General features: G+C 50.6%; 5 protein-coding genes across 5 annotated transcripts; 1 reads left to right on the top strand and 4 right to left on the bottom strand.

Annotated features, from left to right (window-relative positions):
* Positions 1-2,729: 2,729 nt before the first annotated feature.
* Positions 2,730-3,767, bottom strand: Aud_007182 (zinc-binding alcohol dehydrogenase family protein; the record flags this gene model as incomplete). The annotated part of the gene is made up of 1 exon (XM_043292075.1): positions 2,730-3,767. One exon carries the CDS (start codon positions 3,765-3,767, stop codon positions 2,730-2,732), a length of 1,038 nt encoding a protein of 345 aa, XP_043148010.1.
* Positions 3,768-6,184: 2,417 nt separating this feature from the next.
* Aud_007181 (phosphatidyl synthase) lies at positions 6,185-7,621 on the bottom strand (the record flags this gene model as incomplete). Its single annotated transcript, XM_043292074.1, has 1 exon — positions 6,185-7,621. One exon carries the CDS (start codon positions 7,619-7,621, stop codon positions 6,185-6,187), a length of 1,437 nt encoding a protein of 478 aa, XP_043148009.1.
* Positions 7,622-9,225: 1,604 nt separating this feature from the next.
* Positions 9,226-10,260, top strand: gldB (putative glycerol dehydrogenase (GldB); the record flags this gene model as incomplete). The annotated part of the gene is made up of 2 exons (XM_043292073.1): positions 9,226-9,633; positions 9,691-10,260. The coding sequence occupies 2 exons, from the start codon at positions 9,226-9,228 to the stop codon at positions 10,258-10,260; spliced, it is 978 nt and encodes a 325-aa protein (XP_043148008.1).
* A 2,208-nt stretch (positions 10,261-12,468) lies between these two features.
* Positions 12,469-14,780, bottom strand: Aud_007179 (uncharacterized protein; the record flags this gene model as incomplete). The annotated part of the gene is made up of 3 exons (XM_043292072.1): positions 12,469-14,093; positions 14,165-14,532; positions 14,728-14,780. 3 exons carry the CDS (start codon positions 14,778-14,780, stop codon positions 12,469-12,471), a joined length of 2,046 nt encoding a protein of 681 aa, XP_043148007.1.
* Positions 14,781-15,915: 1,135 nt separating this feature from the next.
* Aud_007178 (uncharacterized protein) lies at positions 15,916-16,515 on the bottom strand (the record flags this gene model as incomplete). The annotated part of the gene is made up of 3 exons (XM_043292071.1): positions 15,916-15,968; positions 16,056-16,394; positions 16,440-16,515. 3 exons carry the CDS (start codon positions 16,513-16,515, stop codon positions 15,916-15,918), a joined length of 468 nt encoding a protein of 155 aa, XP_043148006.1.
* Between the last annotated feature and the right edge of the window lie 155 nt (positions 16,516-16,670).

The raw sequence follows: 16,670 nt of genomic DNA, 5'->3' as shown, positions 1-16,670 counted from the left end.
AGTCACAGAAATTCGCTATTGAACTATGAACGTGCGATGGCAGCGGACGGGCACACCACCGCAATTCCCGAACGGATGCGCGATTCGATGGTGGGAATGCGACCAGTAGGAGGAACAGGACGGACTGTCACTCGCGTAGAAGGTTATTTGCGGACAGTAAGTCTAAGCAGTTTGCAGATTGATGAAAGGCAGGATGAATGGTTGAGAGTTGAAACGGGAGAGAGGAGTCAGAGCACGTCAGGAGACCGGAGAAGCTAAGGCAAAATCCAACTTTATTGCTATTGATCCTACCTAGCTAGGTAGTACGGTACGGCTTCTAAATAAAAACTCTCTCGAAAAAAGTGACAGCAAAGCGGAGGCGGCGAAAAAAAAAAAGCAGACAGAGATCAAGAGACACAGAAAGAATGAGAACCAGCCGGCTGGGCGCCATGGAAAGGGCAAGATGCGGCCACATGGGGCGACTTGGCCATGATGAATGCGGCAAACAACGTATGGTGTATCTAGAGACATCTTTCGTTTGTAGTTGGTAGATAATTGATAGTACTCCGTAGTACTCCGTACTTCATACATAAGAAGAAGGACGTTGCACTGATCGGCATTCGTGCCCTTCTTTTCTTTTTCTTGTGCCTCTAAAATGCTCTAAATCTGGAATTAAAATTTATCAATCGGACCTTGCGGTGTGCGCTAGTATCACTTTGGAATAGGCATTTCCCTGCGATGAAAATATTGCGTCATAAATCACGACAGCCTCAACATGGATGAGGTGGAAAACCGATCACTGACTGTCGGTATTTGATAGCTTATAAGCAAGGTTAACTGCGAGTATTACAGGGGATAATAATGCCTGTCTGTCTATTAGCAGACATAAGGTATGAATGTCATTATTGAAATCTACCATGGCCCATCTCTTGGCCTAATCTTCTTTGGGATCGCCGCAAGCATTTTTATGACATAATGCGAACGCTCCACTAGCTCCTTATTAGCGCTTTGGTGGGAACATAATTACATAATCACTTTATACACCATACGACTCTAAACACCTATGTTATCCAGCAGATAGACAGACATCATAGACAGACATCATAGACAGACATCTTGAATATCTATTGTCTTCTTCAATTAGTCAATCAAACAATAATCAGTCCTTTTCTCGAAATGGATCCAAATGAAGGCAGATCCGTCGTCCGTCAGACTCCCATAGACCAGAGTATGTACTGTACTGCTGAGTACTGTGCACTACCGACTAGTCTCGAGTACCCCAGATCCAGCCACGTTCCCCAAAACTAAACCTGCGCCCCCTGTTTTGCCTTACCTAACAGTTATGCTAGCTTCCACACTAGCCGTCTCAGCTTGATCTGTCATTCGTCGTTTCGTCAAGCATTCTCAGGGTGGTGATATGATCATGCGGAGGTCTGACACTTACATTTACAGCACTATAGGATCATGATGAGTTGTGTCTCTGATTTGTCACTTGACCTTTCTATTAGCAATCCGAATCCCCTGGCTCTGCAACAGTCATCACCTGACCAACTCCCTTAGCAAACCCGGGGATCCCAACAATTCCATCCAACTGGCAACAGATCTCCGACCGGAAAATGGTTCGACTCGGTCCAGCAAAACAATGCTAATGCTTAGCTCAAATACGTGGACTATTATTGCACAATGGCTGGACTTGACGCTAACTAGTCTGGATAGTCCTGCCTGCGGACTCCGTTGCTAGTCCGTCCTTGTCTTCTCAAGGAAACACCACATGACCTGATCTCTTTTGGCGTTTCTTTTCCTTGCAGTTCGCCATCCTCTGCAGCTGCAACATATCCAATTTCTCGGGTTTTGGATGACGATCTTCTTCTCCCAGCTCCTCGCTATGGTATGTTGATCATCAAGTTAGCATTCAGCATGCATGTCTAGACCGCATAACCATCCCTTCGTGGTCAACATTACCTCTCTGTCCGCTCAAGGAAGAAAATGCCAAGGAGGATCATCCAGCCAAGACCTGAACTATCTACTCCGTCCGCCTGGTCCTTGTCTATCCCATATTCCCAAGGAGTACGGAGGTCACTTGCCTAGACCCTTTCATTCTTGGTCGGAACCCCTTGATTCCTTGGATCAGTCCGCTGTGTCATACACACTGCATCTACCGATGGGTACTGGTTCAATGATGTGCAACTAGTGCAATCGACTGGTCAACTAGTCCACTAGGTCTAGGGAAGACAAGGGTTTCATTGCTACTGGCACATAACCAGGGAAGATCACCTCTCGATTTACGACTATGTCTGACTGGCTGTAACAATTATGCACGCTCGAAATCGCAATGTCGGCCCCTGGGTCTCGCCTCCAGGTGAAGGAGAAACACTCTTCGATATGCTCAATTAGTCCATATTAGAGAACCTCATTTGATCTCTGAAACATCAGTACTATCATGGTCAATTGATCGACCTTTTAGGGAGGAAGGGCCTACGCGCATCTGCTTGAGCTGCGGCCTTGAATGGTCTCGAGCTTCCGTAGGAATTACAGGCAGTCCTGCAGGGCTATTCACGAAAAAATAATCTAGAACTGCGCCCAGTAGCAACTGTTGAATCTGTACTGACCTACTCCGTAGAAACATCTAGGTCGTCGTGCGATATGATCCCAACACCTGACAAAAAAAAGTTACTGATTGCATGCCACTAAGCCAGTACTCTAGAGTCTGAGTCGAACGACAAAAAAGGACAACTAACAACTTGAGAGCTCTACTGCAGACTGATAACATACTTCTTGGCTGACACTCCCTTCTTCACCTGATCGAGTCCCTCTTGAATCGATCCCAATCCCTTACCCACCACCGCGGCAGTCGGGGCAGGCTTGAATTCACCTGCTGCCAACGCCTTGGGGAGGAAAGCCTCGAAGATGGCTGGTCCAACCTCATTATCCTTGACAGCAGCTCCAAACACAAACTTGGACTCGATACCCTCCGGCAATGCACCGCTCGGGGGATTGGTCAAGGACACAAACTTGCGCGAGTTGACCTTGGAAAGGATCTCACAGCAAGGGCCTGCCGCCTCCGTGCCGATTGCCAGCGCACCAACTCCGGTTTTGCCGTCGTAGACCTTCCTGATATCCTCGACGAGAGTTGGGCTGCGGTAGTCGAAAACATGACTAGCGCCGAGAGACCTGACGTACTCAAAGTTTTTCGCCGACGCGGTGGTGACGACCTCGTAGCCCGCCGCAGCAGCCAGCTGGATAGCGTTGCTGCCGACGCTTGACGAGCCGCTCCAAATCAGCAGGAGCTGGCCACTCGACGCAGCCCGCGGGCTCGTGGGTAACTGCAGCGCCAGGTAGTCCTTCTGGAACAACCCACAACCCGCCGTCGATATGCCTAGCGGAATGACGGCGGCGTTTTCGTACGACAGGTCCGCGGGGATCGGAGACGCCACCTGCGCGGGGATGACCGTGTAGTGTTGGAACGCGCCCTCGGCAGGATTGTTGTCCTTGAGCTCGCTACCCAGCCCCAGCACGCGGTCGCCACGCTTGAAGCGTGCCGCTGCGGCGCCGGAGCCCACCTCGACGACCTCACCCGCCACGTCGGTGCCCATGATGGTGGGATAGGTGGTCCAGGAGAACAGCGCGGCACCCTGCTCCTGGCGGAGATAGTCGACGGGGTTCAGGCCGATGGCGCCATTCTTGACAACGATCTCATTCTCCTTGGGAGGGGTGTAGGCGACGGGCCTGATCTCAAGAGGCTTGGCCTTTTCGGCAATCTGCCATGCGGCGGTATTTGTTGGGTGCATTCTGTGAGATTACCAGAAGCGGATAAAAGGCACGACAATCGTAACAGATGAGAGATGATTAATGTTGGTCTGACTGGCTGAATGTTAAAGCCTTGGAGTCTGGAAAGCCTGGAGCCAAAGCATGGGGGCAGGTCTGTCCCTTATGTTCTATGGGACGACCATCATTTCGGGGCCTTCGGATCGGCTTATTTTGGCAGTTCGATGATATTGCTCTCGTAGCCGATGATTGCAACTTGACAGACGAAGGTTGTCAGCATGAGCTCATTGTAATGGTGATCAGTTGGCGGTTGCAATGCTCTGGGACGTGACTAATATGGATAGGGCCGGGGCACACTGCCATTCCGCAATCAGATAACTCATTTGATGGCTTCAATTCTCGTCTTCTTATTGTCCAACGATCAATCGAGCTTGGTAATCCTGGTGGCACGCGATCAATGTGGATCTCCGATATCACACTAAATAGGACAAGCCTTCCGAAGACGCTACCCAGCAGACTCAAAAGAAGCTTGGTCTCACGTAACGGCATACAACCAAGCAGAGTCTCTGGCACCAGACACAATTGTCAGTTACCACGCGCGGAGAAGTTGTACATCATCTCTGCACATGGACTCGACATGGCACGGAGAGCTCTCGGTGAATTCCATGTCGATGCTCTCACTATGGTTGCCAACACAACCTGGGGCGGCCCCGTGAGTCTACGACAAGATGATCACTGGCGTGACAAACATCCTGCATGCTACCTTGTCCATGAGCAGAATCAGTCGTATGTTCGAGCCACAGGTCCAGCTAGCGAGGAACCCCACTGACTCATTGCGCGACTGTTGGCCAGACAAAGCTGGTTCCTCAGTCCAGCTCTTCCGTTACCAGGTTGAGCAATTCTTCTTGGACCAGCAAGGTCAATGTCCAAGATGAGTGTAATTCATTGATTCCGCACTATCCTAGGGATACAGCGACGGCAAGGTTGTCTCTGAGTGCAAAGCGGGACGAGACGCTGCACATATCCAGAGATTCCCTCACAATGGAGCTGTGCCAGGAGCCAGACCCTAGCTAAGTATGGAGTACTGAGACGCATGATCGTTACAGCCCTGTGAATACTGTTCTACTTGACGGACTACCGTCCTAAATCGTGTCTACGACGTCGCTACCACCAGGGCAATCATTCACCACAAGCAACCACTTGACAAGAATGGTTCCATGCTGACGGACACCTGCCCATCCTGGTATCAACAAGCGGCACGGACGTTCCCGTCCGGCGAGGGAGAAAAACTGGCTTTCAACCAGTCGAGTATAGCAAAGTACGAAGTGTCTTGCTCACGTCTGTATAGTCGTAGCGTTCAGAGGAGTATCATCCTGGCGGATCAGTTGTTCAGCGCCCTAAACGAGCAATGCTATCCGTCTATAAGCGGAACCGGATATACACCGAACCTACTTTGTATATGCATCCCTGTTGTATACACCATCTAAGACATGTTACGCTTCGCTCGACAAATGATATTTCCGACAGCCAAAGCAATCCCAATCCCACTCCGTCCATATCATGTCATTCTCCGACTAGAAACTAGTTACTTGGTAAGAGTTCGCCACACGCCCTGGAAATCAAAATCTTAAATGATACTAAATCCCTGCAAGTGAAAAAGCCACCATGCCGACCGGATAGAAGCCGGCTGGGCTTGCGTCGTGGCTGCGGTCTAGTTTAGTCTGCATTGGTGTCTGCACCCAACACTAATAACAATACGTCGTCTGCGGCTGCCATTGCGGTTGCCACATTGGAGGCAATACCCCCCGGCTCAAAATTTGTGTCAGAAGCAAACCCTGCTATTCTTGTGCACATGTAGATAGATCTACGGTCTAGAAAGTTCTTTCTTCTATTATCTGTTTGTTTGTCCCTGACAGATGACTCGGACGCTGCCGAGGTATTTTTGCCACTTGGTGGATAGATACTAACAATATATCTTTAAATTCTCCGTATCGGGGATGATTCTCGGAGAAATTGGCTTGTTTACACTTTTCCAGATAACCTTGATTGGACAAAGTTCGCTGAACAGATACACTCGTCAGTATGGCGTCAACGATGACCGCATGACTTCAATGCAAAGAACTAGAAAACTCTATTCATGACGCAAATCGAAAGAGGTCTATTTGCAAGCAAAAAGAAAATCAAATTGTAACCAGTTGTAGCAGTGGTCGACTTGCCGGAGGGCATCCAGACAAGCGCCGATGGATATCAGTAGTCCTAGCCCATAAACCCAAGATGCAAAAATCGTCTAGATCAACATGATGATAATGATGACCGTAAATCAATGAACAGACAATAAACCAGACGCCCAGAATAAAGCGCTCAACCCCTTCAGCCACTTTTTCCCTGCTTTCAAATCATTTGTCACGTAGCAAAGTTGTAGTGCCCACAAGTCAATGATTTATTCGACAGCGGAAGAGCCATCACCGTGGGTGACAGGGTTGACCTTGGGGTTCCACTTGAACTTGAACTCCTGGCCAAGCTCCTTGCGGACGGCGGCCTTGACTGCCTCCAGCACGTTGGGGAAGACACCAAAGTTGGCCGGGTTGTTTTCGTCGTTCTCGCCGCCCTGGAAGACACCGGTGCGCACCAGGCAGGTGTTCCAGCCGTACATGTTGCCACCAACGATGTCCGACTGCGGGTTGTCACCAATCATGTAGATGTTCTTGGGCAGACGGTTCTCGTTGTGAATCTGCTCCATCCAGGCCTTGAGCACCTCGTCGGCGTAGGTGTAGGTGGCGCGCTCGGGCTTGCCGTAGACAACTCGCTCCAGGTCAACGCCAGTCAAAGCCTTGTACTGCGCCTCAATGGCGATACGGAAGCAACCCTGAGTCAACCGAGGAGGACCCTTGTGGTCGGTAGGCATAAGCAAGTCACCCTGGGAGAAGTAGATGGGAATGCGAGAGGAGACGGGGTCCTTGGCGCGGGTCAGCATCTTGCCGTCCTCAGCCAGCAACAGATCGATGATCAGCTGCATGTCGGTGGCGTAGTCGCGAGAGTCGGCAAAGACGAGAATGGCATCGAACTTGATCTTGGAGAAGTCGCGGGGCTTGGCCTCGGCGCGGTCCTCCTCGGTGAATGTGCGCCATGGGGAGACGGTTTCATCCCAAGCAAGGATATCCTTGGGATGAACAACGTTCTTGAAGCCGTAGTTCTCGGCCACCTCACGGATCTTCTGACCCTCGCCACCCAGGACGAGAACAGTTTCGTAGTACTCGGACAATGCCTGCATTGGAGTATGAGACTGGATGAACTGGTCCGTCGAGATAGGCACCTCCAGGATCTCGGACAGCTGCTCGCAACGGGCGGCTTCAGTCTTACCACCACCGTTGGTCAGGAGGATGTAGGGGATCTTGATGCCCAACTCGTTGTCACCATTCAACATCTTAAGGGCCTCCTTGGCTTGGGGGATGGCGTGGTTGCCGTGAGCCAAGACACCATCGATGTCGAAAGCGAACGCCATGTTCTTGGCGGCAGCGACCTTCTCCTTGGACATGTCCTGTACCTGAGAGGCCAGGAGGTCACGAGAGACAGAGGCGGCGTCGGCCATGCGAACAGAAGACAGGCGAGACACACGAGGGGATCTGGGGATGGGGAGGGAAGTGCCGAAAGAGTTGCGAGAACCCCGACGATCCCGCATCGAGGGAGACAAGCTCAGGTTGTGCATGAACTGAGCGGCATCACTGATGGAGCTTCTGGTGGCAGGGATCTCGACAGTGTTGCCAGCCTCGTTGGGGATGGGAAGAGAGCCAGAAGCACTGCCACGGGCATCTCTGGGCGAACGAGCACCGGGAGGAGCAGGCTCGACGCCAAAGTCAGCATCGTCGAAGCGAGGCATGGTGATGGTAGATGAGAGTTGAGAGAGTATGTAGATGTAGAGCTAAGGTAGAGTACCGTAGGAGGGAGATGAGTGGGTAATAAGAGAAGGAGAGATGATATCACTCTTATATGGAGGGGCGGGCCGGATCAGTGTTTGTTTGAAGGATTCACTAAACGGCTTCCCGAGAAGATAAGGAAGGATAGGATGAAGGAAAAAGGTGAATGAAGAAAAACTCAAGGTGATAGTGAAGGAGATCAGGTATTTATTAACTTGAACGTGGTTTACCAGAACCAGTGGCGGTCAACCATTCCACTGTCACTGTCTTTCCCTCTATCCAACGCAGCAGCATAATGAGAAAATCAGGCTCCACCCAGGCGTATCATCATTCCTAGGAATTATCGTCATCAACGTTTTAGGTATCTGGGAAATGGGATGGTATCATGGTAGCAGCAATGACTGCGGGATGGACTACGCTGTAATTGTTTCCAATAATGGTTGGTACCAGGGAAACATTGATACGCCCAGCGGGTACGGCGGAGCCGGCGTCGGGCTGGCTAAACCCTTTTCAGCCCCGACAGGCAGGATTGCCGTGGGTCTTGGTACTTGGGCTGTACTGTGTATTTCGTAAAGGAGGTATTTAAGTTTCATTATAGAAGGTAGACCCTGTTTGATACGGTCTGTAACATCTATCAAGAAATTATTCATCAGAGAATGGAAAGAGGGCGGGGCGGGGACTGAGTGGCCGAAGGTGGCATCACTGACGTTCCCACCCACCCATTGGCTGATAAAGGCTTAAAGTGGAAATTTCTTTACCAGACGAACCGCCCAAGAAATGATCCTCTCAGCCAGCATGAGGCCAATTTGCACGCTGAGTGGACAGGAACCCACCCATCCTTGCTATGATTGGCTATTTAGTGTTTTCCACCCATGGAATGTCTACAGATCGATGGAGCCGATGACGATCGAGCGGGCAGCGGCGGGTCAAACGCTCGCGCCGTTTCGTCCTTTTGATTTGCTGGTTGCAGGTAGGCAGATATGATGTCATCGCTGAGGGACTGTGTGTCTTGGTGGGGCATCACATCACTAAGGAGAGAAAAGAAAGAGAGCAGAGTTACAGAGTAATAATGGTGAATTAACTTTTGGGAATTAATTCTCAAAAATGTTCAGGAGATTCAGAGTAGCTGTTAGTTATTATTCACACATCATCAGCAATTGAGTGCAGAAAAATAGAGGCAGTTCTAGTGAAGAAGATATGCAGTCAAGCATGTTTGTTGCTTATCTCCTTTAAGCTGGAACAAACAGGAATTGATTCTCAGGATAGAAGATTGTGTAGCTTAAAAAAAAAGAATCATAAGGATCTTAGGAGAGAAAAGCATCATAATCATCATCGTCATCCCAGCTTGCCGCCTTCGGTCGTCTTCTGCAACCCCACCTAAGCTTCTTACTACACTGCTACCCCTCTGCCTCAAAACCACCCAATAATTCCTTCCTCTCTCCCACCTATCCGTCATCCATTCCAGTACCCCTGAACATCTTGTTTCTTTTGATCAGTTTTCCATTCTTCATTATCCTCGAATCCTTCCACTTCAACTACCTCAATTGCGCCTCTACTTCTCTGCAAAATGTCGGCCGGTGTCACTTTTACTCTCAGCAACGGCGTTAAGATCCCCGCCGTCGGTTTCGGAACCTTCGCCAGCGAGGGTGCCAAAGGCGAGACCTACAATGCTGTCACATGTGCTCTCAAGACCGGATACAGACATTTGGATTGCGCCTGGTTCTACCAGAACGAGGACGAGGTCGGTGATGCCATCCAAGACTTCCTCAAGCAGAACCCCTCGGTCAAGCGCGAGGATATCTTCATCTGCACCAAGGTCTGGAACCACCTGCACCGTTACGACGATGTCATCTGGTCGCTTGAGAACTCCCTGAAGAAGCTCAAGGTCGACTACGTGGACCTCTTCCTCGTCCACTGGCCCATTGCCGCCGAGAAGGAGACGCAGGAGAAGCCCAAGATCGGTCCTGACGGAAAGGTAATTTGTCCCAGTATCTATCTCGGCCTGAACCCTTACTAACTAGCAAACAAATAGTACGTCATCCTGGAAGACCTCACCAAGAACCCCGAGCCCACATGGCGGGCAATGGAGAAGCTCTACGAAGACGGCAAGGCCAAGGCCATCGGTGTCTCGAACTGGACCATTGAAGGGCTCGAGCAGCTGCTCAAGCTCGCCAAGGTCAAGCCTCACGTCAACCAGATCGAGATTCACCCCTTCCTGCCTAACGAGGAGCTCGTTCAGTACTGCTTCAAGCACGATATCCTGCCCGAGGCGTACTCGCCATTGGGCTCCCAGAACCAGGTCCCCACTACCGGCGAGCGCGTCAGCGAGAACCCGACCCTGAACGAGATCGCCAAGAAGGGCGGCAACACGCTGGCGCAGGTGCTGATTGCCTGGGGTCTGCGCCGCGGCTACGTTGTGCTGCCCAAGAGCTCGAACCCGGCTCGTATCGAGTCCAACTTCAAGAGCATTCAGCTGTCGGATGCCGACTTTGAGGCGGTCAACAAGGTCGCCGAGGGCCGTCATTTCCGATTCGTCAACATGAAGGATACTTTTGGTTACGATGTGTGGCCCGAGGAGACGGCCAAGCAGATGTCTGCTTAATTGGTTTCGCTTTATGCGGGTCATAAAAAATCAATTTAATGTTGGGACGAATATCATGATCGTTGACACGGTACATAGCTACATATGAAACAATTCCAATAAGCTAGCTGGATTAGCTGGTCACAACACATGGTCCTGACTAGTAGTATCTACCAGTACACTTCTACAAAGTACAGTAGAGTACAGTAGACAAAATAACTGAAACTGCAAAGTACTCCGTGTAATGATAAGATGCGCCCAAGATGTCACCAACCACCAATAGCACACTCCTGTCAAATCCGTCCCGAAATTGCCTGAAAACTCTTCAACTCAAAAACGCAGCCGTAAATCCAATGAGATGCCGAGCTTCCTACAGGCTGCAGCGTCAATGTAACTGCATGCAGTATCAAGAGGCTGCTGTAAATGTAATACAACGACTCGGAGGACTGTCCTCCAAGTCAGAACTAGCCACGCAGTATGACGCTATGCTCTGCTGCTGTCTCCATTGTAACATTAGCACCTGGCCGAATTTGGATGTCCAAGAAGCTCCGTCAGGGGTTCAAGCCGATGCAGCCAACCGTATATTGCAGCCTTATTTACCTAAAGATTTACTACTGCGAAAGCTCATTGGAGTCCGACACATTACTATCGTCTGTACTCCGTAAGTCAATGCAGTGCACCGCCAGTCACCAGCCTCGAGTAACGAGAATCGGGAAATCCCGGGACTCAGCCACGCCCCGGTGGGCAAAAACGGAAAAGCCCTAAACACCGAGCTTCCTGAACAGGAATGACCGAGTTTAGCCCGTGGATCCGTGACTTTTGAGACACACCTATCTTAGCAATAAAGGCTGTAGCCCTACACTAGTAACATTACTCTTAGAAGTACTTAGATAGGATCATTTGAGGAATGACGGGAAGCAGGTCATGACGTCGGTACGAGATTCATTGGGCTGAGTATATGGGCCAAGTGGATCACTGAGGTCCTTACTGTTACTACGTCGCCGCTGTCACCTAACTTACTCCCTACACCTCCTTTTAAATGGTAACACTGGATAGGCTATCCTACTCATAGGCTCATGCTCAAGGTTAGCAACGGAGCTGATATGGATATGGATATGGACATCATTTCCCCTAATGAACAGGAACATATGGGTCCACATGGTCCCCGACAATGATTTGTCCATCCTCGAAACTGTCAATAATGAACCATACTTGAGAGAGTACTTCGTACTTCACAGGTTGCTTTGAGTGGTTGATTCCATCCCTTGAGTGATTTTCTGTAAAATGAGACTCGGTTTCATTCCGTCTGAGTTGGATCAAAATGAAGGATGAGGGATTATTCTTGTATAGATGCAGTACTGATAGTTTACTCCTCGTTGATATGCTCCCGCTCCGACATATGGTAAGTTCTGCAAGGCTTCTGATGCATCAGAAGAATGCAATCTGCAGCAGGCAAACCTTCCTCGTAAGGATTATCTAATTACCGAAAGTCAATTGCTGATGCGAATATTAATGACAAGATTCAGCCAAGAGCATGGCCGTCATCTTGGTTTGACGGTACCTTTGCCCACCTGTTGCCTGTATAGCTCTATTAGGCACCACTTGCATAGCTATCGGACCTGACCATCCTCACACTTCATCCTGCTCCTGCAACGAGTCGGATCTACGGAGACAATCGTCGGTAATGCTCGGCATATACGATAATGGTGATATACATAGTCCAACAAATGACGATGCGACGCATCTCTTCTCCCCCGCACTAAACAAACTACGCTGGACTATCAAAGGCTAAGCGAGATCTCCATGAACACACCCCCAGTTGGTAACTACGTAGTCAACTAGATTCTTCAGTCGTATACAATACCTGTAAGATGATCGTCGTGTCATCCAAACGATTGATATGGTTGGTTGGATTTGATCTTTCACCACCTTGACAGAAACTAAACCGAAGTGATGGCGGTAATATTCACATGAAAGCAGGATTGAAGATCAACAGATCAACAAACCACTGCAGATGAACTCATTACAAGGTGTGGCTCTTACACATAACGCCTTACCCACTGATAAGTCGACCGCAACAATAACAATCACAATACAACAACGCCGGATTCGCCAGTCCATGCGCCTTGCAAATCCCGTAAGCAACTGATGGGCAGACCAGGCTATGTACAACCTCCAAAGGAGGATCAGTATTTAAAACAAGATAACGATAGAAGTTGAAGTGCACAATCAAGGGCGGGGACGGATACGTCTCGGTATCGGTGTCGATCCAGCATGTGCCTTGAGAATGTTCTTGGGTCTCATTCGAGGAGCGCTGCCGCTGGTAGAGTCAGACGAGCTCTTATCGTCGGTGTTGGCGCAAGGTAGCATCTTTTTCGAAACGGGAGTACCCGTTGCAACAGCGCTGGGCGGCTTGGGGATCAATTTCTTGCGCTGCTCAACACTGTTGCTAGTGCTGAGAGTGGGGAGGAGCGACGCCTTCTTCGTGCCTGTGGCCGCGACAGGACTGGAATTACTCTTTGGCCCTCCTAGCCGCCGCACACGCCGCGCCTTGGGAGCTGCAGTAGCAGGTGCAGCCACTTCTTCATCACCACCGGTCTTAGCTGTCTGGGACCGGGTGCTGCGGTTACTGGCTGCCTTCTTCTTATCGGTGCCCTTCACCGTTGGATTCAAAGCGACGTCATTGCGCTTCCGCTCCCCTCCCTCACTGTTGTTCTCCCCTTGGTACTGCACAAGGCGCTCCTCGTTCCATGTCACATATTTCTTGGCCCCTGTGCGCTTCCGACCAGGGTCTGCAGCTTTGCCATCATCGACATCGAGGTTGGTGTTCTGCGATTGTTCCACCAAGGCCTGAAGCACGTATTTCGGCATGACCGCATCTCCTTTGTTGTGCCGAGTGTTTCGACGCGTCGCCAGCGCAAGCTCCTGGGCTTCTGTGCGCTGCAGGAAGACGAACTCCGTCCCCTTTGCGCGACGAAGACTCAGGGTACGAAGAGTGGGCGTAGTGGTCTGGGGTGGAACTTTGGCAGCACGGTTCCTCGAACTTCGACGAACCGGGCTGGCGGCTTGATTTTCGTCCTCTCGGGCATCAACGCTTTTTCGTGGTTGTTCATCCCGATCAGGGCCCTCTGCAGGATCAGACGCTTTGACTGGAGACAGCTGGACTTTCGATGGCGAGGGCGAATTGGCGTCCAGCTCTTCCAGAGCCCGTCGAGCCTGTGGAGTTGGTACGTCACTTACTTCCTGGCAGGCTGGTTCTGCGGCCACATCCTGCACGGTCATAGCTGCGGCTTTGGCGGCGCGAGCTGCCTTGGCCTTGGACAAGAAGTTATTGAGCAACTCGGCATCCTCCGCTCCCAGCGAGCTGCGTAGTGCCGAACGCACCAGAGTGGACTCTTGTTGCACACTTAGACCCTGCTCCGCTGTGACTTCTGCTGTGACTGTGGATTCTGCCCAGACTGACAGATCTTGTCGATCGTCCGTCATATATGTATCCACGGCTGCATCTGGGGCAATATTGGTATGAAGACTCGCTACCCTGATGTCAAGTGCGGAGTCAGGTTGAGCGACCTCGCCGGTGGCATTTATCTCGAAATCGTAGTGTCCAGCGCAATGATCTGCACTGACGGACTTGCCATGTAGCGTGCGGAGATTCGCTGATAAAAGATCCGAGTCCGTGGGTGTGTCTGGGGTCGAGTCAAAGGATGCGTCCGTGTCCTGTTCGGCGCTTGACGTGGCCTCGTCCCGTGGCTCATCCTTGTCAGCCACAGCGTGATCTCCCACCTCCTCAGCATCCATATTCATCGGCTCCATTTGAAGATCAGTAAAGTCGGCAGGGTTCGTTGGCAGTTTCCCTATAGTCAATCAGCACGTGTCTCGTAGTCGCCAAGCCTGGCTAAACCAAACATCAAGTGAGCATGCATACGTCTTCTCCCCGTCGCTTCAGACTCCCATTTTGTCTCAAGGAACGAACGTCCTCGTAGAACCCTACTGTCCGATTGACTCTCAGGATCCTCCAGCCCAAAGCACCGTCGCTTGACACCGCGGACAAACCCCAGATTCCTGGACAAGTTGATTTCGGTGAAGAGATCTTCATCAACGTCCTCGTGCGATGCAGCGACGAGACGTTGTAGCGCTTTCATGCTGTTAAAAGAGGAACGAAAGCGCTTCCAGACTTTGCGCGACTTCGAACGCCCAAGGAACGCGTTCGAGGGTTTTCGATCCCATAGACGAGGGGCGGCGGCGGCCTTGACGGGCGTGAAACTGAACTTTTCGTCCTGATTCTGAAGCTGGCTATGAAAACTCAACCCAGCGAAAGCGCGCGCGATTGGCGCACACAGTCGCGATCGTATCAGCGATCGTACCTTAGTCTCCGGGAGTAATGGAAAGGGAAGAAAAAGGGGCAGTGGGAATTCTTCAGCGCTTCCCCGGTCAAAGCACCCATTATAATTCACAAGGATGTCAGAAGGGACAAAAGAAGCAACTCACCATGCTCGCGACGGAGGGCACGGTTGAAGGGATGGATCATGGCTGGCGGCCATCGCTGCTTGGAGCCCCGAGGAATGTCGACGCCGTGACGGAGCTCAACTGTATGTCGACGGGGAATGCAATCTAGAGGTTCAAGCTTCTAGAATACTGCAATAATAGGATACAAGCTTAATAACTGAAGCATAAATGCGACGCTGATAGAGAAGAAACCGTCTATCCTAAGCAATACAAATACGCGTCATGGCCAAGATGAAAAGAAATCATAATAAAAGGTAAGACTACCTAACAATTAAGCCGGACGGACGTGTTGATTGGCGGTGGGCGGACCGTTGCTGTGCCAACCACTTATCAGATATAAACTACGAGATACATACGGACAACTCACCTGGAGACGCTGAATCATCTAGGGTATCTCTTTCTGTTCCATACCATGGGCGACTTGGTCATCCTCTACTTCATGTGTAGTGAAGAAGAAAAAGGTGGTCCTTCTTATGCCCTGATAAACCTAGGAAGACAATCGACAAGTCGGACAGCAGCACAGCACGGTTTCCCCCCAACACCCTGATCTTGGTGAGAAAGTGGATAGTCAGCACTACTGTTATGATTGAAGAAATTCAGGCGTCGTCCCATCTACTTGGCTCTGTGCTACGGCACACTACACTCGTCTTATCCATGGCAGGAACAGGCTTGTCATTGTTCGACTTGCTCGGCTTTCAGCTTCGCATAATATGACAATATATCACTGAAAAGCAACCAAGTCAAGAAGAGATTGTTTTCGCAATGCTAGAATGAGGCTATTAACTAGGACACACTGCCTTTATCTACCTGTTCACATCCGAATCTCCAAACGAGCCTTTCCGACTGTGTCAAGCCTGAGTCTAGGCACGTTCTTTGACTACGCCACTGGCAAACCATGGCGTTCACTCAAACAGAGGGGCTACTTAAAAGGATTTCGACGCCAAATTAGCGTTGATCGGTCTAACATGGCAATAAAGTGCTCTGAGAAGCGACATAGCTAAGATCATTCAATTCTGGCTTACTGGTTAGCCATTATGGTCGAAAGACAAAGAAAAGGCACTAGTTGGGCCATACCCCGGTAAGCATAACTCATAAGGTCGTAAACTACTGTCTCTAAAATTGCATTAAGCAAGAGACAGATAAAGTGGCCCGTAGGTTCAACTGCAAACCCTAGAATACCGCCTCCTCCATGTCTCGGTCATCGAAAGGGTCACCGAACTCATCTAGGCATACCATTAGCCATAGTCCTCAATGACAAGTACCAGGGGAATGATGACAGTAAGCAAGCAGCGCTTGATTACTCAACCTACCCAGATTAAAGTCCTTATCAACGATATACTCCATCGCTCGCTGGTACTCCTCCTCTGCCCGTTTGTTCATCCACCGTGCCCCGGGTTGCCTTTTCTGCTGCTGCTGCTGTCCAGCAACCTGTGTCGAGAAATCTGAGGGTCTGTTCTTCTCGAGTGCGGCCATCTCCGTAGCTTCAGAGAAGTTCTGTGTCTGCGAGCCTGGCGGGGATAGTTCGGAAGCGCCAGCAAATCCTGGCGTGGAGTCATTGAGACTATTGTTGTTCGTAGGCGTGCGGGAGCCGGCCGGTGAGTCGGTAGAAGATTCGGGGGATGAAGCCATTTGCGAGTCGCCGTCCAGATCTGAGCTTCGTTAGCAAAGCGAGTCATGCAGCTATTTAGACGTACTGGGTGCGGAGGCGTAGGGTAAGCCGTGAAGGGCTGGTGGGGAAAGCATCTGAGCCCAGAACTTACCAGTCGGCATCTTAATCTATTTCCAGAAGCAGGACAAGCGAAGATGAGGCTGGCAAACAGACAGTGATCGTTGGTTATAGATGCAGCTCTCGGCGGAGTCGAGACGCCTGAGCTCCGCCGCAGTTTAACTAATCAAGCAACAATGATTTTCCCGTCTTCGCTGGC

Source organism: Aspergillus udagawae, assembly GCF_001078395.1.
Source record: "Aspergillus udagawae IFM 46973 DNA, scaffold_5, whole genome shotgun sequence".
NCBI classification, from domain to species: Eukaryota; Fungi; Ascomycota; class Eurotiomycetes; order Eurotiales; family Aspergillaceae; genus Aspergillus; species Aspergillus udagawae.
Note: the sequence above shows the minus strand (reverse complement) of the source record. Positions and strands in the feature narration are given on the sequence as shown.